Raw genomic sequence first — 25,171 nt, 5'->3', positions numbered from 1 at the left:
GTAGAGCTGTCTGGAGAAGAGTTTCCAGCCTGCCTCAGTGCTGCAGCCTATTAATCCCGGCACTCAGGAAGCAGACAGGCAGACCGCTGAGTTAAGACCAGCTTGAACATACCAAGTTCCAGGACAACCAGAGCTACATAATGAGACCTTCCCCCAAACAAGCAAAATCCACACATAGTCATAACTTTAACAGATAACCCACAGAATAGAAAAAACTGTGTCCCCTAGAATGCAGCTGCCCCCTTGGCCTTTCTGTTCCTACGCTGGGCTTGTCCGCCTGAGTGAGAGGTGGGATTGCAGTTAAAACTGTCCCTGTAAAGACTACGTACAGCTTGTCTGTCTCCTAGCTTAAGTTCTCACTGGGAAGGGAGCATTTTTTACAGATGATAAAAGCTCACCATGTGGCCATCAAGATGGCTCAGTGGGTAAATGCTTGCCGCCAAGCCTGAAAACCTGAGTTTGATCCCAGGATACGTAGAGGAAGGAGAGAATTGACTCTGGTATGTCGTCCTTTGACCACATGTTGGTAGGCATGCTCCAGTAAGTATACACACTTAGCTTAAACGATAAACAAACGTATTCTTAGAAATAAGCCTCACCACAGAAGGCAGCTGTGAGCTGACGAAATTGGTCAGTAGCAGTGGTGCTTGTGTGTAAAGCTGGCAACCTGAGCCCAATCCCCAGATCCCACGGGGTGCCAGGAAAGAAGAGACAAGACAGACCAGAAGAGAGAAGGACACAGGCAGCTGCAACCTTTCCAGGGTTAACTACTCTGCTCCATCGACCACCGGGGCCAACCTGACTCTTTTTAAGAAAAGGTTTATTTATTTTGATTTTATGTGTATAAGTAGCTTGCCTACCTGTGTTTATGTACACAGTGTGTCTGATGCTTACAGAGACCAGAAGAGGGTCTATGTCCTCTGAAACTAGAGATGCAGAGCGCTGTAAACTGCCATGTGGGTACTGAGAACTGAACCTAGGTCCTCAGGAAGAGAAGCTGTGCTATCTCTCCAGCCCCATAGCTTTTGGGTTTTACCACCATCTTTCTCAGTAACATACATTCTCTTCATCTTAAGGACAGAATTTTAGAGGAAAGGGGAGAAAAATGCACCTGTGCACTTGAGAAAGCACTGCATACTCTGATCAGCTGCAGGTATGAAAGTCTTGGGTGGTTGACAGAATTCTGAGTCACACCCTTTTCTCAGCTCCCAACCCTTTCCTAGCCTAAAGTTTTGGTGTTAGCTAGGCATGGTGGCACATAACTCTAATCTCAACACCCAGGAGACAGGCAGACTGATCTCTTGAGTTCAAGGCCGGCCTGGTCTACAGAACAAGTTCTGGGACAGCCAGAGCTACACAAAGAAACCCTGCAAGGAGGAGAAGGAAATAAAATCCAAGAACGGGACTGAAATGAATCCAGGAAGGGTAGAATTGGACCAGTTATTTGAACCTTAACGGGGAGGGGAGTGTGGGAGATTTCATTGTCAGATCTAAAGTTCCCTCGTGACTGTGTCCTGAACAGAAGTTCCTTTCCTGCTGTGGGAATAGCATGGTGGCCCAGCTCATAGTTAGCATGGTAAAACCCTGGGTTCAAACCCTGATACTTGGGGTGGGGTGCTACAGTATTGGGTAGAAAATGCCCCTTCCTGATAAGCTAGTACTGACCTGCTCCATGTAAACACTCTGAGAAGAACAGCTCTGGGGGGATGGGAGGAGTCAGGGTCGAGCCCTGCCTCAGACCTCCCGGTTCCAATTTCTGCCTGTCAGCTGTGCTCTCAGCTGTCCACTGTCCTCCAGCCCTGTCACTTCAGCTCCTCCACCACAGTGAGAGGCTCCAAGGCCTCCCCATACTGCCTGGGTAGCTGGTGTGGGTCCAGAAGGCACCAGAACGGGGGCTTGCCCTAAAGGAAGAGGGCTAGCCATCGCCAGCAGCACCATCGAGATCTTAGGGACGCCCTTTCCACAGTAACTGACTTAGGGAGTCTCAAAAGTAAGTCGTCTCTTCATTACCCTTTCATTTCTCCTGTCCTGAGTCTGTTGGGCTGCTTCGTCTCTCTCCTCACCTGTGAGTAGTTTGGGTCTTTGAAGTAAAGTTGTCCTAGTTCAGGATGAGCCAAGATTGAAGGAGGGGGTAGGGTGTGGTGGGGTCCAGGGAATGGAGTGGTAAGGGAGGGAAAGGCTCATATTACCCTGAAAACCTAAAATAGCTGAGGCCCAAGGCAGGCCAGGAAAGAACTAGGCACAAGGCCCCCAAGGCTCAGGAGAGGTAGGGGAGGGCAGACCTCAGGACACACCTTCATACACACAGACAGGTTGACCATGTTAACCAGGTTAAGCCTCCTGAAGCAATGAGATGTATATCACCAATCAGAACTATCTGTAGGATAGCTGTTGCCAACCTGTGGGTCGCATAGCAGATATACTGCATGTCATATATTTATGATTCATAACAGTAGCAAAAGTATAGTCGTGAAGTAGCAGCGAGATCATTTTATGGGTCACCACCACTTAAGGAGCTGTTCTGAAGGGCCACAGCATTAGGAAGGCTGAGAACCACTGCCCTAGGAGAACCTAGACGCCAAAGGCCTTGAGCTGCTGCTGGCCTTGGAGTTAGTTGTAGACTCTGGGGCTACTCCTTGATGTGGAAAGTATCAGTTTTAAGGAACTGGTTGGGAAGTTTCTCCCCTGTTGGGCATTTTTAGGGGGACCTCCGTAGAATCTGTTCATAAGCTCTGCCGAAGGCTGTCTAACCAAGTTTCTCCCAAAGCCTCCCCTTCAAGGGCCACCCTACTGTGTGCAGCAGGAATTCTGGAATACAAGAACAGCAGACAGAGATTAGATCTCATAGTGGGGTCCAACCTCTTGTAGGATGACAGAAAAGGAGGTGGTGGAGTCCCCTCAGCCCCCCTTTCCAGGAGAGACTCCGCAAAGTGGGGTGAGTCTAGACCTGCGTTCGCTTTTGGGGAGGGCTGTGTCCAAAGGGCTGGGAAGCCATCACAGCATCTGAAGAAGACTGCTTGGATTGACACTACTTGTGTACAACTCATTTATTATTGGGCTAGCCAACACCTTAACACCCAGTCCCCTAATCCCAGGGACGTTGCTTTCCCATGATTGAAAAATGAGAACGTGACTGTCATTTAACGTTGGGTTTCCTTTGCCCCTTCCCTCAGATACAGCGACTGAAGCGGTTATTCAAGAAGGGTTCTCCAGAGACAACAGAGATGGAGCCTCCCCCAGAGCCCCAGGCCAATGGAGAGGCAGTGGGACCTGGGGGTGGACCCATCTACTATATCTATGAGGAGGAAGAGGAGGAGGAGGAAGAGGAGGAGCCGCCCCCAGAACCTCCTAAGCTTGTCAATGACAAACCCCACAAGTTCAAAGATCACTTCTTTAAGAAGCCCAAGTTCTGTGATGTCTGTGCCCGGATGATTGTGCGTGAGTCTTGAAGGGGAGTAGAGACAAGATGGAAGGCTCTTGGGGAGGGACAAAACCTAGGAAAGACGTGTCTGTGTAGACAAACTGTAGCAAGATCCACCCTATGAAAATACTGAGGTTGACAGTGTAGGGTCCCAGACGAGGACAGGCGGATCAGAGCTGAAGTAGCCACAGGGTACAAAGGAAAAGGGGCATCCAGAACCTCACTCAAATGCTCTCCCCCCCTTAAAGTCAATAACAAGTTTGGACTCCGCTGTAAGAACTGCAAAACCAACATCCATGAACATTGTCAGTCCTACGTGGAGATGCAGAGATGCTTTGGCAAGATCGTGAGTAGGGGAGGCTCTGGGGATCGAGACTATGGAAGGGAAGACACAGGCCGCCCTTGCCGGCCCCTAACACCATTCCATACCCCCTCTGCTTCCTCTTACTCTAAGAGAGGCTGAGCACTCACTCCTGGGGGGTGGGATTCTGGGCCCTGCCTTGCTACTTCTAATGCCCTCCCCATCCCACCCTACAGCCGCCTGGTTTCCGTCGGGCCTATAGCTCCCCACTGTACAGCAACCAACAGTACGCTTGTGTCAAAGATCTCTGTAAGTGCCCGGATAGGACCCGAGGGAGCGGGGGAGGCCTCCGAGGTGGTGTCATACCACCCTTAGGACAATAAATTCTGAAACAGGATCGTCCTATCTCCATAGCTCTCCCTTAGTCTAGACTTTTTACAGCCATTTCTGGATACGATGGTTAGTCCCTTGGTTGATAGCTGAGAGAGATGGGAGTGAGCAGGCCAGAGGTAGAGGTGAGGACGGAACCTTAGTCTGCTCCCTTTAAACCGTTTCTAAACAAGAACAAGGATTTAGACTGTTTTTACCCTCTTTCAAAGTGATGCCACATTCGGGGCCAGCTCATGAGCTGTGGATATCCCCCTGGACAAGTTCCTAATGTGGCATGCCTTAAAAGTGTATGCCTTGAGGTTGTGTTGATGTACAAGCCTTTAATCCAGCACTCACAAGGCAGAGGCAGGCAGATTTCTCTGACTTCCGTATATAGCCAGGGCAACATAACCAGACTGTCTCAAAAAGAAAAGGAAACATGGGGCAGGCCTATGTTCAAAGCCCATGTTTCTTTTGGACACTTGGTGGGCACAGAAGCTGAAAACTGGCTCAGATTTACTTGGCAGAGAAGCCAGATTCTACAGAGTGTGTACCAGCGGTAGCGCCCTGGCATGTACACATGGCAGTTCTGGTGGTAATGCCCCAGCTTGCACATTTGCCGATTAACAGAAGAGAAGCAGTTAGGTTAGGAAGTAGTGATCCTATCCTAACTCTCAAGAAACTTACCAACGCTGTCTTTCCAACACCTTCTAGTACTCTGCCTGCAAGGGGTCCCATCCCAAGGCATTCCCAGTGGCAACCATGTAGAGCCCTTACAGACTGGTGACCTAGCTGTTACACAGCCGGCCCTTCCCTCTCCCCTCCATCTCCAGTCCCCAACAAGCCCTGTGAGCATTGGCTAGATCCAGATACCCCTTTGAGAGGTCTCTCCTTCGAGCCCTTCTCGTGCTTCGCAGTAATGTCTTCTTCTCCCTCACATCCCACCAGCAGCTGCCAATCGCAATGACCCCGTGTTTGAAACCCTGCGCGTCGGGGTGATCATGGCAAACAAGGAACGGAAGAAGGGGCAGGCAGATAAGAAAAATGTGAGCATTGTGTGTACCCACGGAGGCTCGTCCCGGAAGCTCCATGGGTCAGGTCATTTCCCCCTCGGGAAAACCAACAGAAGCTATGGCTCCTCTGCCCCCAAGTGGTACAGCATAACCAGACAGAAACATTGCTGTGTGAAATTTTAGATTGCTTTTGGTACTTTACACCTCACTGTGGGCCTCTGCATGAGAAGTCCTGCCGTAGGGCTGAGAATGCAGGTCAGTGGCGGAGTACTTGCCTCGCGTGCATGCGCACGTAAGGCGTCCTGGTTTAATACCCAGTACTGAAAAACAAGCTGGCTCTTGCCATAGAGCATGCTTCCTCGTCTCCCTTCTAAAACTGAGGCGTTGCCATAGGCGGCTGGGTCCGGTCCCTGATATTGCTGCATAACAGGCAATATTTGTGTGCTTTTTACATCTGGAGGAGAGAATTAGTCATTCCCAATAAGGAAAGGATCATAGAGCCGGTAGGTGTCCATGAAGAACTTCTGCTGTGAGTGTTCATCTTGTAGATGAAACTGAGGTACAAAGCCAAGGGTCAAAGGGCAGCCTCACTGTCTGTTACGATAGACTTTCAAGGTTGGTAATGCTGGAAATGCGTTTGCCTGGGCAAGTGATTAATTTCTCCATGGACAACTTTATGAACTAATATGAATGGTGTTAGTTAAGTCAATTCCAGTTCTGGGGTCTCTGTGCACACCAGGCATGCACATGGTGTGCAGACATCCATGCAGGCAAAGCACATCAATGAAAATAAAATCTTAGGGGGAGAGCAGCAAGCATTCATCACCGCCCTCCACCAAGCCCCTCCCCTTTTCAATGGAGACAAGTCTCCTTGTAAGTGACCTGATCTTCAATGTCCTCTGGTCCTCTTGCCTTCACTTCCCAGGTACTAGGGTTACAAATACGTGTCACCACATCTCCTCTGTGTGACCGTAGGGATCAAAACTAGGACACCATGCATTCTGGGCAAGCATTCTACCAAGTCAACTACATCTCACACACTCGGTTCCATCTGCTCTGAGGGTCTCACTGTACAGAGCTTGCTTTATAGACATGGCCGTGAATTCATGATCTACCGCCCAGGGCCAGAACTGGAGGCAGGCACCACCTAGCCGAACTTTAATAACCTGAAACCTCATAAGAGAAAATTTACTTTCCTTGGATGGAAAAATAAAAATAAAAAACTTCCCAGAAACAAAGCCAGAGACTTGATCTCAAAAAGAGTTGATACAAAGCTTAGGTACAGAAAACAAATCTCAGTCAGTTAACTATAAATTACAAGGCTGTTTCAGGAAAAAACACCCATATTCTTAGATCCTGTTCTCAATGGGGGAAATGTGAAAAGTTCTTGCCCAGTAGGTAAGGTGTGACATGGCTGTCACCCCAGCACTGGAGAGCTGGCAGCCAGGAGATCGGAAATCCAAGGTCAGTTCTTGCTAGATAGGTAAGTTGAGGACAACTGAGCCAACAAGACTGCCTCAAAACAACCAAGAGAAGAGGAAAAGGAGAAAACTGTGCTGCCCCTCCCCCCTTTCTTACACATCGGAGCTTTTTTTAAGCAAACAGTGTAATGAAGGGCCTGAAATCTAGATCATAGGGGTGATTTGAAGTAATCTTTAGATTATTGGGGAAGACAAGCCGGAAAGCATGTGTCTGCTGTCCTTAGATATTTAAAGAGAAAAAAAAAAAAGATATCTAAAGAGGCCAGGCGTTGGTGGCGCACGCCTTTAATCCCAGCACTTGGGAGGCAGAGGCAGGCGGATTTCTGAGTTCGAGGCCAGCCTGGTCTATAGAGTGAGTTCCAGGACAGCCAAGACTACACAGAGAAACCTTGTCTCGAAAAAAAAAAAACGATATTTAAAGAGACTGTGTTTGCTCCACATTTAAAGCTCCAGACAGTAAATCAAGACAGGTAACTAAAGGTAATATAGGCTCAATGAAAGGAATTTTAAAAATCTCATGTGTTGTGCTGTAAGGTGATGAACTCCCTGTCATCAGCACAGTACCTATATTCAGGCACTATATGGGTGACTTACCTGACAGCATATCAGCATATTTCAGGAGAAACTCCTGAATTTCTTCTGGTGGTTGGACTAGATATTTCCTCCTAGTACTCCCCCAGGGCTTAAGGACTATTGTTCTCTGGCCTGCCTGGAGAGGCAGAGAAAACACAGGCTTCCAAGACAGCCTGTCTCTAACTCTTGGTGTCCCCCTGTAGCCTCTGGCAGCCATGATGGAGGAGGAGCCAGAGTCAGCCAGGCCAGAGGAGGGCAAGTCACAGAATGGTGAGTGCCACCCATCTATATCCACGGAGACCGGATGGGGTGTAGTCGAGGGTTTAGCTGCTGGATAGGAGGTGGAGAGCAAACGATTGAGCCCAGGGCGAAAAAGGTCCGCCAACACAAGTCGGGGAGTTATGGCTTCCCTCCTAGAGACGAAAGCAATTTGTCCCGTATTTCCCATCCAAGGAAACAACGCAGAGAAGGACAAGAAGGCCGAGAAGAAGACTCCTGATGACAAAGTAAGTCTTTCTTCCCTTTAGCACTCTGGTTCTCTTCCCAGTCAAGATCTGACATCACTCACAGTTCTTCCCATCACCACCCCCCACCCACCCACCCACTCTCCACACTGAGACAGACACACAAACCAAAACAGCCCTCCCGGAAGAGGTAAAGAGGAGTCTGGTAACTCGTCACTCTCTCGCACCCCCAGAACAAACAGCCGGGGTTCCAGCAGTCTCACTACTTTGTGGCTCTCTACCGGTTCAAAGCCCTGGAGAAGGATGATCTGGATTTCCCGTGAGGAGCCTTCAGGGGAGGCGGGACTGCGGGGAGCACTGAGGAGTAAGAGATGAGCTCTGTGGGAATGGAGGAGGGCAAAAGGGCAGGTACCCTACAGCACAGCCAGGCACGGGCATGTGAATGTAAACCACAGAGAAGATCTCCTTCCTATCCCAGGCCAGGGGAGAAGATCACAGTCATTGATGACTCCAACGAGGAGTGGTGGCGGGTAAGACATGACCACCGCTCTGGTGGGAGATGGGTAGACTAGAACCCGAGATCTTCAGCCTACCCACTGCCTTTTCTAGGGGAAAATCGGAGAGAAGATCGGATTCTTCCCTCCAAACTTCATCATCCGGGTCCGGGCTGGAGAACGTGTGCACCGAGTAACCAGATCCTTTGTGGGGAACCGCGAGATTGGGCAGATCACTCTCAAGAAGGACCAGGTATCTCGATTACCTTAAGCCAATCCCAGACCTGGTCGCAAACTCTCTACCCACACACCTCAGAGGGAAGTCCTAACCCATGAACGTAAATGACCCTCCCAACGTCCCTTCGCTCATCCTCTGTCCTTATTTCTTCCTCTTTCCTTTAACCCGCTAGATCGTAGTGCAGAAAGGAGATGAAGCTGGTGGCTACGTCAAGGTCTACACCGGCCGCAAGGTGGGGCTGTTTCCCACCGACTTCCTGGAGGAGATTTAGGCGTTTTGGCGCCTGCTGGCGGGAGACACCCACGCCTTGTTCTGGGCGGGGCCCAGTGCTGGCTGGGGAGGGAAGGGGTGAGGGGAGTACTGGATGAGGAGGGTCGGAAAGGGCCACCCACCAGAGCATGATGACGTTTCTGGGGAGGGTCTGGCTCCCACCTCTCTCCCCTGCCTAGGGCTTCGGATACCTGGTGCGCTGAGCAGCCTGCACCGATAAGGCCCACACTTCAGGTCCATCCAACCTTCAAGAGCTTGGGGGGTTGGGGTGGGGAAGCGTCTCCATAAGGAGGGGCAGAATTGTCAAACGTTTCGAATTTATTAAAAGTTTTGACAAAAGTTAGAAAAGTTTGTTTTTGGTTTTCTTTTTTCTTTTTTCTTTTTTTTAAACGGCGGACGAAGAGAAGGCCTGCGGAGGGAGGGAGAATGTTCCCTGGCTGTTCCACCAGATTGTCATGGTTTGGAACCCCAAGGCTGGTGTGAGTAGTCAGGCTCGCACTCGCTAGGCTAGGCTTCTGCTAGAAGTGAAGAAAAAAAAAAGCCGGTCTGGAGTCTCCAGCCCCGTGCCCCTGTGGTTGGGAGAATAGCATGGCAGAAGTAGGTACCTCCGCTAGACCGTGCCCGTTTAGCCCTTGCAATTCTGAACCTGGCTCAGAGCCCAGATTGGCCACCAGGGGGCGATGCAAGATCTCAGTTGGAGAGAGTGGGATGGGGAGGGGCTGGAGGGGTGGCTAAGGGGAGAGAACCGGAGACACCAAGCCTGAGACCCTAGGCCTGGGAGGGGGTGGGGTGCGTGCCGTCTCCATGGCAACACTTCCTCTAGTCCTCCGGGAACGGAGCTAGCGAGGCCGGGGGGCCTAACCCCTCCCGCGCGGCCCCTGCCCCAGCCCTTTTCCGACAGGTACGGAGTGAGAGGACGCCTGGCAGACAGCTAACCGGTTCTAGCGGAGACCCCCCCTGCGGCGCGTCGTATGCAAATGTTATTATTTGCATATGCAAATATGCAAATGTTCCGGCCCTGGTCAGGGCGGCAGGTGGTGAGGAGCGGGAAGGTGTGCGGAGGGGAGCAGAAGGAGACGAGGAGTTTGGGGACCTAGGAGCCGACCATTGAGAAGCAGCTTGGGGTGGTCGCTAGAGTGGGGCAGGCGGAGGGTCTTGGGTTTGATAGCGGGTGGGGGAGGGTCGGCCTGGCCAGCCAGAAGCTCCTCTTTTACTCTATGGGTTGTCTGCCAGGGCTGAGGTTGGCACCGCCTAGCAAGGTTGGCAGCGGGAGCCCGGGCACCATCTGCTGCTCGAGGAGGGGGGAGGGCAGAGGCTCAGCTGGGCTGGGAAGAGGAGGGCCCCGGGACTGGCTACCCCCTCCTCTTCCATACAGAAAATGAGGTGTGTTGGGGGTAGGAGAAGCACACAACAAAACTCTCTGCAAAACCGGGTTCAGTTTCTTGTTCTCTTCGCCCTTGGCTGTCACGCTCGAAGCCTGGCGGTGTGAGGGCCAGGACCTTAGAGGAACACCCGGACAGTCCCCCTTTTTAATCATGACTGAACTGAAACAGGAGCAGATCACAGGCACACACCCCCAAAACACACAAGTCAACCTTTTGCCCTATCTCTCCTGGGAATCCGCCTACAGCAAGTAAAGGGAGGAAGGACTAGGATGCTGCCTGTAGTCATCAAGAGGTCTGAGGGATTCCCAATCTGAGCTTCCCCCCCCCCGACTGTCAAGAGCCCCCCAAAAATACTGAAGCAAAACCAATTTACTGGCTCATTGGGCGGCAGTGTTGATGTAGGGGTGTCGAGGAGCAGGGAGAGCGGCTGTTCTCTCCCTATACTTGCAGGGTGCCCCCCCACTTCTCTCTCGCCTTACCGAGCCGGCAGCTGTCCCTAATTAGAGCGGCGGTTTAATTGGATTTATCAGCAGTTAATAGGAAATTAAGCAAAGGGCCCAAGAGAAGGGGGGCGGGAGGAGCCAGGAGACAGGCTGTGCTTAACTGGAAGGAGGGGTGCTGGGGTCCCGGGATTGGAAGACACTGTCTTGATTGAACCCGGGGATCACACCTCCCCCTCATATCCTGACAGTTGAGTTGGGCCCTGACCAGTCCCAAGAGAGAACAGGAGGTATGACAGGGACACTGTTTGCCCCCGGTGCCTCCCACTCCCACAAGCCAGCAGCCTGGTGATGGATGACGCTGCCACACTCTGCAAAGGTCATAAGTCTAGGCCAAGGAGCAGACTGAATTGAAAATAGATCGGAGGAAGGGTATTACAGGGTCCAGGGCACAGTGTACACCCCCTCCTCCAGGTTCTAATTGCTATTACAAGAGGGAAAGAGAGAGAAGGAGAAAGAAAGAGAGAGAGAGAGGGAGGGAGGAAGAGCTCCTTCTTGAATGACTGGGCAGCATGCCTGAGAAGGTGAGGGACAGACTGACCCTGTCTTCAGTGTCATCAACCTTCACCTCACCTCAGCTCCCAGGGAACTCTTTATAAGGCCCTTGCTTGTATCCCACTAGCCACCGCTCTCCCTCTCCAATGCTTAAGTTGGGGTTGTCAAGGCCTGATGTAGGGGTTACAGCAGGGACTGAGGAGGTCTGTACCCAAAGGCCTGGGAAGGAAGCTCGTGGCCAATCAAGCCGGGGCCACAGGCCTCTGAGTCCACGGCCCCAGGCAGCTCCTGTCACCACCCCCTCATTACTCTGCCAGGCTAATGTGGGCTAACAAGGCTTGCTGAGGGTGCGGACCCAGCGATTTCTCATACACACTCAACCCCTCAGGGCACAAATGGCAGCTCCTGCATGTGCTTGGGTGCAGCCCCTTGAGTGGATGGGAAAGGGTCTCCTCCTTTGTGCCACCAGTGTATGGTATGTGTGACTGGGGGTATGATGTGTGTCTATATCCCGACTCCAGATGTTCCTGTGTTTCCATTTTGTCAGTGCCTCCGGGTCTATACTGCCCAGTTTGTCTACCCCCATTTCTATGATTTCTGTCTATAAGTCCCAGGGTGGCTAGGTGTGTTGAGCCTCCTTTCAAACATGCTTTGACACACATGTCGACGCATCTGTGCACTGGATGTGTCCCGGGATGCCGGTATCACTGCCTCCAGGAACGTATGTGTGAAAATCAAGAGCCACTGTGTGTGTGTGTGTGTGTGTGTGTGTGTGTGTGTGAGAGAGAGAGAGAGAGAGAGAGAGAGAGAGAGAGAGAGAGAGAGAGGCATGCGTGTGCTGTGCGCGCGCTGTTCTGGTGTCTGCTTGCAGGTGTGTGTGTCTCGGTGACTGTGCGTGGGCGTATGCCTGGGTGTGAGCTGCGTGGCAGCAAGTACCCAAATGACAGTGCGACGCCCGCGCCCGCGCGCGTTCCAGTGCGCCAGAGCCTCTGATTGAGTCTCCCGCCCCCGCTTCCTTCTCTCCCCATTTCTATTCCTCTCTCCTTTCCCGGCCGGCTCGCCGTCCGCATCATCTCCATCCATTATTGAAGAAACAGCCGCGTCCTCTCCAATCACATCAACACCCCGCCCCCTCCCGGTTCTGCTCTCCCCGTGGCCCCTCTAGCTGCTGGGGAGGAGGGGATGCCCAGGCGTAGCGGCAGCCCTGGGCAGAAGTGGGTTCATGACCCCTGTGCCCCGGTCTGGGCAAGGCACCGGATCACCAGGGTCCCTGGCGGTGAGCGCTTTGCATAAACAGATGGCGCGGTGTCTTTGTCTCGCTTGCTAGCCTGCTTGCCGCCAGGCTCCTGGCTCCACTTGTGTCTGGCTGATGCAATCATGATCATCTCAGAGCCTCAGGACCCAGCGCCCTTAATAGTGGCAGCGGGGGTCAAGGGCCCGAGGGGCTCCTGAGCAGATGCAGGGCATTGTGGCTTCCCTGTCGGGCGCCCTCTCCAGTACCTCAGCTGCAGCGGGAAGAAGAGGCTGCTGCCAGGTGACAGGAATGTGGAAGGGATGGGAGGGGACCCTGAGCAGCGCCCCAAGGTGTCCGCGGGCTGTTCTGTTGGGTTGCTGCAGCTCCCTGGGGACAGGTACTAAGCCACAGATAACGGAATAGAAATGGAGCTATAGGAGAGAGAGAGAGAGAGAGAGAGAGAGAGAGAGATTGGCAAAGAGACCACAGCAAGGTGGAGAGATGTAGAGGGAAGAACTGGCAAGAGATCTGACACACAGACGCAGAAGGACTAAGCTAGGTTGAGAGCTGAGTGTCCGAGCAGCACAGACAAACCTCAAGATGTGAAGCTAGAAACAGTCTGAAGAAAGGAGCAGAAAGAACCAGGGGCCTTAGGGGAGGCCAAGTCAGAGGGAAGTCCCGGTAGTACTAGGACAGAGAGGAAACCCCAGGTGTATGAGGCCTGAGTCCAGCCTGGCGAGAGGCTCCAGCCTGAGCATGGATGCCGTAGGCACCTGCCGAGTTAGTCTTCCTCGTCCCATCTATGTCGTCTGACCACGTCACAGGAGAGGAGCCTGAGAGACTCCACTACCTTGATTGCACGAGCGAGCAAGCCACCAGGCACAGACCTGTGTGCACACTCCAGACTTAACTTGAGCAAACACTGGAACTGCAGAGCAGGCGCTGGCCGACAGGGGGAACCCGAGACCTCTTCCCCGAGCCTGAGAGCGGCTCGGCCTCCAGAGGGCGCCGGCACCCACGGACCACAGTAATCGACTCGCTCCGGAGAGCACAGCTGCATTTGACTTGCTGCGCCGCCAGCCACGCGGATTAGTATCCTGGAGCGGTTTAGAGTTGAAGAGTCTGGTCCCCTTGGGACCACGGGTCGCCCCTAATCCTCGGCTAACGATTCCCGCTGTCCCTCACCTGAGTTATCGCAGGGGGAAAGTGCAAGGAAGGAGGTGGGGTGAGAACTGGAACCCCAAAGACCACGATCCAAACATGGGAACACAGGAGGGGAGGGGGCTCACAGATGGGCCCACAGAGACCCAGGAGCGTGCAAAGCGAGGAGAAATCGTGGAAAGGCAAGAGCAGAAGCGACGACAGTGTAAGAGCTGAGCTTAAGAGCGGACTGGAGACTTAAGGAAGGAAAAAACGGTGGAGGTTCCAGAACAGAGAGGCTCTGGGTCCAGGTCACCAGCACCAGGCAAGCGAGGGCCAAGAGCAAAGGAGCATAAAGAAAGGGCCAGATGTCCCTCCCGGAGTCCTGTCTCCTCAGCTGTGCCACAGAGTACCAGATGTGCAGCCCAGCTGGGCAGCTGCTGGAGCTTGAGCTCCGAGATTGGTATTTAGTACCACCACCCCCACCACCCGCAGCGGCCCAGGCTTGGGGGCGCTGGTGACAGGACACACCCTCCCTGGCCCGGCCCTAGAGGTGCGGATGCTCGGGAAGGGCCCTGTTCTGCTCCAGACTCTGACATCCCATCAGCCCCCCTCCTCTACACCCACCCCCTCCCCCACACACGTCTCAGTGAGTCTCTGTCTCTTTGTTCTCGCCGTGTCTCTGACACTTTATCTCATTATCCGCCGGAGGGAGGCGGAGAGCCCGGACCCCGCAGCCTAATTACAGCAGAGCTTGTCAGCTCAAGGGGCGGGCGAGGTATCGGTGTGTAAGAAAGGGAGGGGCCCCTCAGAAAGGGTTTGTCTCCCTCCCTGTACCCCAGGGAGGCAGTGGCGGTACACAGCTCATCCCAGCAGGTACCCACCATAGCACAAGTTCTTTAGGGGAAAGATGGGGGAGCATAGGGTCCAGCGGCAGGGACTAAGGGAGAGGGGTGATAGAAATTAACATAGGAGTGAGGGGAAGGAGAAGAGGTCCACTTCCTGTGTCCCCAAAGATGGGGGGCAGATGGTGAAAACTTCCCGCCCAGGCAATATAGCACATACCTAACCCCCTCCCTGCCCTGTTTCAACATCTCTTCTAGATTTCTATGGCTGCTTCCTTCATACAGAGCTCTTCCTCTAGTCCCAAAGCCAGAGGTGAGTATGGTGCCCTCTTCAGAGGACTCTACCTTCCTCAGCCCAAACCCCTAAACCACCACAACTGTTGTTGAGCAGTGGTTACATTCATACACCTGCATCTTCCACCTCTAACTACCCGGAGCCAACCACAACTCAGCAAAACCACCCAGACCAAGAGGGGCTGGCAGCAGTAACCTTGCTCACTGGCTTTCTATACTCCTGAGGCCTGCAAGCTCCTGGGAGGCTCCTGGAGTATAGACAAAGCACTGTGCATGCCTCCACTGTTCCCTGCTCCCTCCAGTGGACACTCCGCATGCCCCCTCTGTTAGAGGGCTGTCTGTTTGTCTGTCCCACATCTGGATCTGGAAGCCAGAGAGGTTCCTCCCTCAGATATCCAAAGACCCAAGTATAATGGTCTCTCATGGGCCAGGGTTTCCTTCCAATAAGAGAGTTGGGGAGGAGAAACCTCAAGGCTCCCCCAACAACTTCCAGCCTGTTTTGGATCTGGAACTGCAGGGAGAAAGCAAGCTGGGTGCGGTTGGCGGGGCTAGGCTGACCCCTCCCCGATGGGGGGCGGGACCCCAGGGGGAGGAATAGGACAAACACCGAGGAGACCAGAAAAACACTGGAACAAGATGGCAGGAACCAGCAGTGTAGGGGCCCGCTTCTACCGGCAGATAAAAAGACACCCTGGGGTGAGTTCAGTCCCCAGAGCCCAATTCTCCTCTTTTCACCCTGCCTCTCAAGCCGCCATCCCCACTCCAAATCCTGCTTCCTGTCCGGTTTCTTTAATGTTCCCAAGTTTTCCCAGGGACATTCTATGCTCTGTCTCTGCAATGTACCCCATGTCCTTGCAACCTGCCTTGGATAGGATCACTGTAGAGTAAGGGACTGCGTGCTTAAGATGTGGCTGTAGGTTTCAGGTCCCGCTCCCAAAGGGAAGGTGGCATCAGACCTTGAGTAAGGGAGGATGAAGGGATGGAGTGGGGCGGGAACCGGGCCAAGCTCAGGCCCTGAGAGCGCCTTGTCTTTCTGCAGCTCATCCCAATGATCGGGTTCATCTGCCTGGGCATGGGCAGTGCTGGACTCTACTTGCTGCGACTTGCCCTGCGCAGCCCTGATGTCTGGTAACAACAGGTCTTGGGAGGCGGGGAAGGGGGGGTCCTGGGTGGAGGAAAATGGGACGGCATAGGATTAGTGGTAACCCTAGAAGGACCCTCGGTCTGTATCCATCCTCATTTCCCCTTCCACCCAGCGTTTCCGAGGGCTGAGTGGCCCCTGACCCGAGAGACCCTCACCTCCCATCTGGAGCACCTGGTGGCTCACTGCCAGTGGCTAGCCACGTGGGGCAGCTGGATCCTAGCAGCTCACCGCGGGGTTGCCATGGCGACATAGCTCCACTGGTCACGTCTGGCTTTTAGGTGCCTCTATGCCTGACCGGAAGTGCTGAAGGTCTGGCAGTGTGGTACTTCTGAGGGTTTTTGGTTGTACTGGGACTTCACGTCCTGCCAGAAGCATCAGGCAGTCCTTTGACAAGCAGAGGGCCAAAGCACCCACCCACTCTGATCCTGGAGTCTGAGGCACACCACTGAAAGCCCTGTCCTTCAGGATTTCTGCCTGATTCCCGGGACTCTGCACTGAGCGGTTAGGTGAGGGAGGCAGGAACCCTGGGAAGTCTATAGGCTAGATTGTCACTTGTCATCAGCTGCTAAGCTTCTTGTCAGCACCTGCGGACACGCCCCCTTCTGTCAGTCTCTAGGAAATGTGCTCCCCTCCTCAGGTAGGGAACCAGGGTCGTGTTTGACGCCAAAGTAAGTCCTGGTTCTCAGAGAAGAAATTCTAACCCTCCTGTCCCGTTCACAGCTGGGACAGGAAGAATAATCCAGAGCCCTGGAATCGCATGAGTCCCAATGACCAGTACAAGGTAACCCAGTGTTCCCCTCTCCTCTTCCCTCCTAGTCTCTAAGTCAGTACCACACACAAGACAGGGAGGCAAGAGGCGCTCTTTCATCGCTCTTTCCCTCTCCACAGTTCCTTGCTGTTTCCACCGACTACAAGAAGCTGAAGAAGGACCGGCCAGACTTCTAAGCCAGGGCGGGAGGGTCCACGTATATCACTCTCCTCCTCCTTGCCCCAGAGCCTAGAGTGTCAGTGTCAGTCTAGCAACAACCTCCAGCTTTTGCTTACCCGGGCCGGATTCCCACGCAGAGGGGAGGTGGCCCCACCCCCACCCTCCTCCCTTGCTCCCATGAGAGGAAAAGCCTCTGACCCTCAGCTTGAGTCCCACGTGGGGGAGGGGACTCAAGACTGCAGGCGACAGTTGGGGTTGACCCAAAAAGCCCAAGCCAGTCCCCTTCTCCTCCTGCCCCTCCCCGTGCCTGACTGGGTGTGGCGCGGGCTACGTGTTGAGCGTGTCCTACGTGTGCCAACAGCAAGCAGGGGCCTGAGTGCCAGCTACGTGGCAGGCCCCACGTTTGTGTGAGTTTTGAGCAGGGGTTTGTGTGAGTTTTGAGCAGGGTTCGGGGTGGTGCCTGCCCAGGCTCGACTGGGCTCGCCCTGGGCACCCAGCCTGCCTTGGATGGGGAACCTCTACCGTGCAGTGAGCTTCTCTCCTGCCCAAGCCTGCAGCCTCCCACCGAGGACACCCCTCCCGCCTTGCACCTGGGCAGTCTTGTGCCTTTCCCCACCCCTCCCTTCCCTTGCTTCTCTGTCCCTGGGGATCAAACAGAAGCAGCCGTGGGCAAAATACAATTTCATTTAACAAATTGAATTTGCTGCGCCTGCTAATCACGTCTGGTGTCGGCTCTGATCAGAGAGGAGGCTACAGCCCCGGGGGTCCTTGTGGTGGTGGGAGGGAAGAAGAAATACATGTTGAGGGAGTGGAATCACTGGCTGGCCCAGGGGACCCCTCCCACAGTAATAGGAACTCTGGGCAGGTTAGCATTTTATTAGATAAAAACAGGAAGGAGGGCGCTTGCCCACCCCTTCCTCTGGCTCAGCTCGCGACTCCCCTTCCCCAAGAAAGAGCAGGAGTCTGTAACACTGAGACGTGGTGGAGGGTCAGGGCGGAAAGCCGAGGATGAAGTTGGGTGTCACGGTGCATACCTATAACCCCAGCACTTGGGAAACGGAGGTAGGAGGATCAGTTGAAGGCCAGTCTCAGCTAAGTGAGAACCTGTCTCAAAAACAAGCCGGATGTGTATTGGGTGCTTCTTGTAGACATGGTTACAAATCAGAAATCTCAGCTACAAATTCTGGAGGGGAGTTTAAATCAGGCTCTTGCCCTAAATGGAAGGCCTCCCCCTCTGCACTAAAACCCGAAAAGATGAGTGATGTCTCCTGCGGTCCAGGGAGGCGGAGAGAAAGGTAACTTCCGGTCTGTGGGCTTTGACTGACAGGTATCCTCAGCGTTCATCAAATCCAGGCATCGGGAAGCCCCTGGCAAACTGTTCCACCTGTTGCCGGAGGTTGGCCAAACGCTGACTTGTTTCTGGGTCCTTGAGCAGGAAGGATTTGAAATCCTGGAGCTTGGCTGAGAATGGAGGGAAAGTAAACTGGTCAGAGGGCGGCTGGGCAAAGCCAGGAGCTAGGAGGCGGGGCAGAGCCTACGGTGGGCCAAACGGGCGGACCCGCGGACCTCTGAAGCTACTCACCAGTCTTGCGCTTCACCTCCAAGCCGATGTTGACTCCTTCATCGATAAAATCAACGACTCTCCGGAAGTCATCCTCACGGAACTGGCGAGAAGTCAATGCTGGGGCCCCTGGGAAAGAGAGCAGAAGACAGACAATTAGCATAGCTGCGATACAGCCAACCCGGGTGTGGGGGCCCCTTCCCTCCTCAGACCCCCAGGTCTCACCGAGCCTCAAGCCTCCCGGAGTAATGGCGCTCCTGTCTCCGGGACAGGTGTTCTTGTTGGCTGTGATGGACACAAGCTCCAACACACGCTCGGCTCTTGCTCCATCCAGGCCCTTGGGCCGCAGGTCCACCAGCACCAGGTGGGTGTCGGTGCCACCTGAGGGGGGACAGTGACAGGGGACTGGGGTGTCCTGGGCCTCTGCTTGAAGCCACAAAGGCCTTCACCCAACCCCTGGCTTACCAGACACCAGTGAGTATCCTCGCTTGAGCAGGGCATCGGCCATGGCCTGGGCATTCCTCAACACTTGTAAGGAGTACTCCCGGAACATAGGGGTGCAGGCCTACAGATGAGACAGAAGCTCCTGTCACCCCAGGGCTAAGTAAAGGCTCTGTCTTGTACCGAACAAGAAGGACTCTGTGACCTCAGCTTTGCCTCCCGGCTTAGCAGCCACTTCCCTTCCACCAGCCTCAGGTACAAGAAGGTAAGGGAGCAAAACCTCTGGACCAATGCACCCCGACACAAGGGAAGGCCCCCCGACCTGCTTGAGGGCCACGGCTACAGCAGCAATGGCATGGTTGTGGGGGCCCCCCTGCAGAGATGGGAACACGGCGAAGTTGATTCGGTCCTCAAAGGTATAAGGGATCTCCTGGCCAGTCTTGGGGTCTACGGTCCGCACTCCCTTCCGGTAAAAGATGAGTCCTGACCTGTGTGGAAGACCTTTGGTCAGACTCTGAAAGGAAGGGCGAGTGAGCGTGGAGAGAGGAAGATGGCTGACTGGCTTAGGCGCTCGGAGGATCTGGGTCCCCTCAATTGGGAGGCTGCACTGGGTTCCAGGGGGAGAAGGGACCAGCCTCAGTGCACCCCAAAGTCCCCTTGCAAGGTTTGACCCCCGGGGAATTCTGACCTGGCCCCTCGGAGCGTCTTGTGAGTGGTGGTGGTGACAACATCCGCATATTTGAAAGGTGAGGGGATCACCTTGGCGGCCACCAGGCCACTAATATGGGCCATGTCCGCCAGCAGGTGTGCCCTGACCTCGTCACAGACCTGGGCAGGTAGAGAGACAGGTCTCAGCTCTCGGAAGACCTTGATAGGTACACACAAGGCAGCTATCTTTCCCCGCCCCTGGCCCCGCCCCCTCCCGGCCCAGGGGCCGTCCCTCACCAACCTCTCTCATGCGTGCATAGTCAATGAGGCGGGCGTAGGCACTTGTGCCAGCTATGATGAGCCGTGGTCGAAAAAGCCGAGCAGTCAGCGCCAGCTGGTCGTAGTCGATGAGGCCAGTTTGGGGCTGGACAGACAGAGAGCCAGCTAAAGCCCAGAGGTGGCGGCAGCTCGGGCTCCTGGAGGCTGAGGGATGCCCAGAACGTCAGCCCCTCCCACTGGCCCAGAGCCCAGCCCCTGGAACACTCACATTGAGTTTATAAGGCATAGACTCGAAGAAGATGGAAGTGGCAGAGATCCGCTTGACGTCGGACATATAGCCGTGGGTGAGACTAGAAAGGAGGGGGATCTCAAAGCGATGTAGCCAGACTTAACCGGCCACTTCCAGCCACCTAGCAGACCTGTCCCACTAGCTTGCCTCCCCCGACTGTTCTGCCCACCCCATGCTGGGTACTCGGTGTAACATGGGACAGGTGTGGCCCCGTCTTTAGGGGATCCGATGGGTATTCACTCGCCAACTCCCTCTGTCTCCCGTCCTGTGTTACTGCCCAGCGAACCCGTCATCCGGCCACCCATACTCACTGGCCCCCGTCGGGCAGGTCCAACCCCATGATTCGGTCGTGAGGTTGCAGAAGGGCGGTATAGGCAGCCAGATTGGCTGGGGACCCCGAGTAAGGCTGCACATTGACTCCCCACTGTGCAGGATCCAGGTCAAAGGCTTCCAAGGCCCGGCGCTGACAAAGCAGCTCGATCTCATCCACGACTTCCGCTCCCCCGTAATATCTGCCGTGGAGACGGACGGTACATAAGGACGCAGAGAAAGGGCCCTTGACCAGCAGCAAAGGACTGGGCAGCCGCTGTTCCATAAACACTAACAGGGCTCGGGAAGGTTCCGCCACTGGGGGATGCCATCCCTGCTGCTGCCCTCCAGCCCTCTGGTCTAGCCTCACCTCTTGCCAGGGTAACCCTCCGAGTACTTGTTGTTGAGACAGGACCCCAGGGCCTCCAGCGCAGCTCTGCTGCAGAAGTTCTGGGGTGGTGGGGGGGCAATGTCAGAAGGCAATGAGCCTCCCTTCCCCTGGATTCCCACGGCCCACCCCTGCCAGAGCCCACAGGCTGCAGGGGGGAAGACAGGAATACATCAAAAAGCTCTGTGTTCCTCGCCAGGCATGAGGCGGGACCAGAAGCAACAGTCTCAAAAACTCAGCTGTCATGATGGGTGGCCCCAGTAAGGACCTATCCGCTCAACCTGTGTTTCCAAGTCCTTCTTTCTTCTGACAATAGGAGGAAGTAAGGAAGAGAAAAGGCTATGTGGCTCTAGAAGCTACCCGACGCCCAAGCCCCACAAACTGGTCCTGCCCTATGCTACAGAGGACAGTATAGAGAGAGGGAAAAGGTCTAGGAAAAAGCCCTTGAGTCTGAGGCGTGGAGAAGTCACTACCGTGACTATAGGTGACGTGGTGTTCCCTGCACACACGGTAGCTAGCTCTTTGACCCATATCTGTTCTTTGACCCGTATCCTCTCTTTGACCCATATCCCCACGTCCTACCTCCGAGGCAATAAGCTCCAGGCCACGACACTGTCTGTCCTTCTCCCTCTGCAGAAGCTCCCACATCTCAGGGTCACTGTCTGATAAACTCTCCTGGCCCGTCCAGCTTCCAGCTGCTTCTCCAGCCTGTGTCTGGGCCACCTTGCTGTGCTGGGCCCGGGCAGCCATGCAGACCAGCTGACCACATCTCTGCAGAGGCTCGGGGCAGAAAAGCCAGGATTAATTAAAAATTCTCCAGATCTCTCCCAATAGCCCTTGGTCATGGGTACAGACAGAGAGCCCTCTGGCTAAGTAGGTTTGGCTAGCAGTCAGCTCTCTCCACCCCCACCTTCATCTTGAATAGCAAGTTCTAGAGTCAAAGGTTCAGATCATTATCCAAAGGGCAGTTTTTTAGATCAATCCTAACACGCCATACCCTCAATCTCCCTCCACAACACCCTGAGTGACTCTGCAAAGTCAGAGAGCAAAGCCCATGTCCCTCAAATTCAGGTAAGGGACACTGAGATTGCAGAGTCTCCCCACACACAGGAACAAAAGGACCATCCTAAGATCCTGGCTGCTCTTAACAGGACAGAGGTTCATCTTCCAGCGTCCACAGCAGCTAACAACCATCTGTCAACTCCAGTTCCAGGAGTTCTGGTGCCCTCTTCTGACCTCTGTGGGTACCCAGATATGCACGCAGTGCACATATAGTGGAGTCTAAATATTCATACACATAAAGGGGTGGACTTCCTGCAGGGCCTCCAGACACGAATACTTCATGAACAGGGATTAGCACCACAGGCTGTTTAAGGGTGATTTCCAGAGCAACTAAAGTAGAATAGACTTTTAAGCAGTTCTTGGAAAGAGGTGTGTACTGGCGGGAGTTGGGGTAGGGTGAAGGTGTTTGCCCAAAGGGAAGCCAAAAATCTTAATTTTATCACACATACACACACTCGCTACCTCCTTCCTGCCCACACAGCAGCAGAACCCTTGCGTGATGAAAGTACTGAGGCCAGGTTGCATCATCTCCATAGCTCAGAGCTGGCGGGAAAAATCCAACTAGCGCATCGAAGCCGGGAACCCCACTTGTTCGCTAGGATATTGCTAACACAGCGTCTGCGGACCTTTACCTTAAGAGCCGCGTCAACCGGGCGATTACAAGACCCTAGGACGCCTGATCGCCAGAACTAGGGGCCCAGGCACCGCACGTGTGCTGTCTCAGGGATTTCCTGGTTAAGCATCCGTTCCCCGAGGCCCCAGAACACGTGCGGCGGGGAGCCAGGAGAACCCCACTTTAGGTTGGCCTTTCCACTAGTCATCCATTATACGGAAGCCTGTTCTTACCCGAGTGGTCCGAAGCAAAGAGAAGGGTACCATCGCTACCGGAGGCCACAGGAGGACCAGCCACTAACTCTTTATCGGTGTAGTACCGGGGTCGAAAACCGGCTGCTTTTAGAGAGCATGCGCGAGAAAAATGCCCCCGTGAAGTCCGAGTTAAAGGGGCGTTCCCGGCGCATGCGCAATACTGACCTCTAAAAAATGCCTTCTGGGAATTGTAGTTTTTTTCTTTCTCATCTATTCACGTTCCGGTTAAGAGAGTTTTGCCTGAAAGAGACTTAGAGCGCCTCCATGTCCTTTCTTCAAGCTCTTCAGAGTTTTTATTTTGTTTTCCCTGCCGGTTGTCCAGACAAGAGCTTTTTGTTTTGTTTGTTGTTTGTTTTCATGTGTCTTATGCCTACCTTAAGACACAGCATATGGTCCTCAGGGAGATTCAAGACATATTTAGAAGGTACTAACTATGGCACAGTGGGAGCAAATGTAGTTTGAAAGGGTAAAAGACTCAAATCCTTGCTTTAGGATTACAGCACAACAACCCCTCCGGTCTTTTGTTTCTTCTATTTGTAAAACCCTGACATTGCCATTTCAGCACTAGGAAAGTGGAGACAGGAAGATTGAGAGTTCAAGGCTAAGCTAGGCAGTGTTGGCGCATGCCTTTAATCCCAGCACTTGGGAGGCAGAGGCAGGCGGATTTCTGAGTTCGAGACAAGCCTGGTCTACAGAGTGAGTTCCAGGACAGCCAGGGCTATACAGAGAAACTCTGGAGAGAGAGAGAGAGAGAGAGAGAGAGAGAGAGAGAGAGAGAGAGAGAGAGAGAGAGAGAGAGAGAGAGAGAGAGAGGGAGTTTTTAAAAAGCTAGCCTCAGCTACATGTGAAGTTAGAGGCCAATGGACCTCCTCTGAGCCTATCACACCTTCTATCACACAAAAAAAGAGTTTGTAAAAAGGATTAAATGAAACTTTGCACGTGAACACCAGTGGGCTGTCCTCCTCTCCTCCTGACTCACAGCCTGCCTGCCTTCTCCATGTCTCAGCTCAGTGCAGAGTAGCCATCTCTCCTCTCCTCCCACGTTTTGCATTTCTTTTTGTTTCTTGTTTACACATCTTTGAACCTCACTTACTCCCCAGCAGCCGCCCACTTCTTGAAACTGGTCTGAATAAACTTTTGAGTGGGGAACTCACTGATCTCTCCTCCAGGGAAGATTCTAAATGAGCTGGGGAGATGTTTTATTTTGTTTGGTTTGTTTTTTTGTTTTGTTTTGCTGTTTTCAAGACAGGGTTTGTGATGAGTATCCCTGATGGTCCACTTGACTATATCTGGGATGGACTACAATCCAGAACTGGAAGGCTCGCCTGTGATCCTGATCTTGAGGCATAGTGGCCATGGAAAGCTTAGTCCCAGGTGAGGTAGTACACACTTTTAATCTCAGGAGACTGGAGCAAGGAGATCTCTGAGTTCAAGATCATCCTGGGATGAAGCAAGTCCCAGATCCAGACATGCTGGTACACACCTTTAATCTGGGCCACACCTTCTGCTGGAGGCTTATATAAGGACATTGGAAGAAGGAAGATTCACTCTTCTTACTAGCCAGCAGATCTGTTGGAACCTACTTCTACAGAAGAGTAGCTGAAACAGCTAGCCCGTGGGACTGAGCAACTACTAGATTCTTAGACTTCCATCCACAGCTGCCCATTGTTGGATTAATTAATTGGACTACAGACTGTAAGTCATCACAATAAATTCCCTCAGTATAGAGATACACTCCTTACGTTCTGTGACTGTAGAGAACCCTGATTAATATAGGGTTTCTCTGTGTGTCCTGGAACTCACTCTGTAGACCAGGCTGGCCTCAAACTCAGAAATCCGCCTGCCTCTGCCTCCCAAGTGCTGGGATTAAAGGCGTGCGCCACCACTGCCCGGCTTGGGGACCTCTTTTTAAGGCCTCTAACTTCAGTGGTTCTCAAAAGACACAAAACCAAACCTCTTGGGGGTTCCAGTCAGCAGTGGTTTCGAGAACCTCAGGTAGTTGTTTTATACCTTCAGGAGACACTGAGTTATGCTGGGCATGCCTTAGCCCTGGGGACAAGAGGGACTCACTGATGGGTCATGAGAAGTCAAACACTAACAACACTGAGTGAACACTTCACTTTGTTCTCATATACCCGGATGAAAGGGAGAGAGAAAAAGGCAGAGCCTTAGAGGAAGACTGCAGTTCAGGGTTTGGTGGTGGGTTTTGTTGGGTTTTGGGGAGCGGGAGTTGTTATGGATTTTGGAGACAGGGCTCCACTGTGTAGCACTGGCTGTCCTGGAACTTTCTCTGTTGACTGGGCTGGCCTCAAACTCAGAGTTCTGCCTCCTGAGTGCTGGGACTAAAGGTGTGTGCCACCACCATGCTCACTGTGAGGTTTTGGTTTTGTTTCCCTTTCAGTGCTAGAGATAGAATCTAGGGGCTCATGTATGTATGCTGGGTTTTTTGTTTAAAAGATGTAGTTATTTATTTATTTATTTAATGTATATATGTACACCATTGCTCTCTTCAAACACACCAGAAGAGGGCATCAGATCCCATTACAGATGGTTGTGAGCCACCATGTTGGTTGCTGGGAATTGAACTCAGGACCTCTGGAAGAACAGTCACTGGTCTTAACCACTGAGCCACTCTCTCCAGGACTGTGTATGCTGTTTTATTGAGGAGACAGAGGCCCAAGTGATTTCAGTCACTGCTGCCCTAAGCATTCCCACCTGGATCTCACAGGAGGGCTGAA

At 53.4% G+C, this 25,171-nt stretch overlaps 3 protein-coding genes across 5 annotated transcripts; 2 read left to right on the top strand and 1 right to left on the bottom strand.

Moving 5' to 3' along the window:
* Positions 1 to 1,773: 1,773 nt before the first annotated feature.
* On the top strand, positions 1,774 to 8,967 carry Stac3 (SH3 and cysteine rich domain 3). 3 transcript variants are annotated; one of them, XM_028752068.1, is made up of 12 exons: positions 1,774 to 1,824; positions 2,768 to 2,935; positions 3,174 to 3,438; positions 3,670 to 3,767; positions 3,959 to 4,018; positions 5,040 to 5,137; positions 7,362 to 7,428; positions 7,612 to 7,664; positions 7,856 to 7,941; positions 8,101 to 8,152; positions 8,232 to 8,369; positions 8,527 to 8,967. In XM_028752068.1, the coding sequence occupies exons 6-12, from the start codon at positions 5,093 to 5,095 to the stop codon at positions 8,623 to 8,625; spliced, it is 540 nt and encodes a 179-aa protein (XP_028607901.1). In that variant the 5' UTR covers positions 1,774 to 1,824; positions 2,768 to 2,935; positions 3,174 to 3,438; positions 3,670 to 3,767; positions 3,959 to 4,018; positions 5,040 to 5,092; the 3' UTR covers positions 8,626 to 8,967. The 3 variants fall into 3 exon arrangements, with proteins under 3 accessions (XP_028607901.1, XP_028607900.1, XP_028607902.1); XM_028752067.1 differs by having other exon boundaries at positions 1,808 to 2,065; XM_028752069.1 differs by lacking the exon at positions 1,774 to 1,824 and having other exon boundaries at positions 2,870 to 2,935; positions 3,959 to 4,031; positions 8,527 to 8,650.
* Positions 8,968 to 15,114: 6,147 nt separating this feature from the next.
* Positions 15,115 to 17,288, top strand: Ndufa4l2 (NDUFA4 mitochondrial complex associated like 2). The gene is made up of 4 exons (XM_028752083.1): positions 15,115 to 15,213; positions 15,557 to 15,645; positions 16,382 to 16,442; positions 16,550 to 17,288. The coding sequence occupies exons 1-4, from the start codon at positions 15,154 to 15,156 to the stop codon at positions 16,604 to 16,606; spliced, it is 267 nt and encodes an 88-aa protein (XP_028607916.1). The 5' UTR covers positions 15,115 to 15,153; the 3' UTR covers positions 16,607 to 17,288.
* A 161-nt stretch (positions 17,289 to 17,449) lies between these two features.
* Positions 17,450 to 22,568, bottom strand: Shmt2 (serine hydroxymethyltransferase 2). The gene is made up of 12 exons (XM_028752082.1): positions 22,413 to 22,568; positions 21,087 to 21,284; positions 20,487 to 20,566; positions 20,119 to 20,319; positions 19,787 to 19,868; positions 19,541 to 19,663; positions 19,280 to 19,419; positions 18,914 to 19,079; positions 18,616 to 18,715; positions 18,376 to 18,531; positions 18,172 to 18,279; positions 17,450 to 18,050 (listed from the first exon to the last, which is right to left on the bottom strand). The coding sequence occupies exons 1-12, from the start codon at positions 22,443 to 22,445 to the stop codon at positions 17,923 to 17,925; spliced, it is 1,515 nt and encodes a 504-aa protein (XP_028607915.1). The 5' UTR covers positions 22,446 to 22,568; the 3' UTR covers positions 17,450 to 17,922.
* Positions 22,569 to 25,171: the final 2,603 nt, after the last annotated feature.

This window comes from Grammomys surdaster, unplaced genomic scaffold (assembly GCF_004785775.1).
Source record: "Grammomys surdaster isolate TR1022 unplaced genomic scaffold, NIH_TR_1.0 125877, whole genome shotgun sequence".
NCBI classification, from domain to species: Eukaryota; Metazoa; Chordata; class Mammalia; order Rodentia; family Muridae; genus Grammomys; species Grammomys surdaster.
The sequence above is the reverse complement of the archived record's forward strand: the minus strand, read 5'-3'. Positions and strand labels throughout refer to the sequence as shown.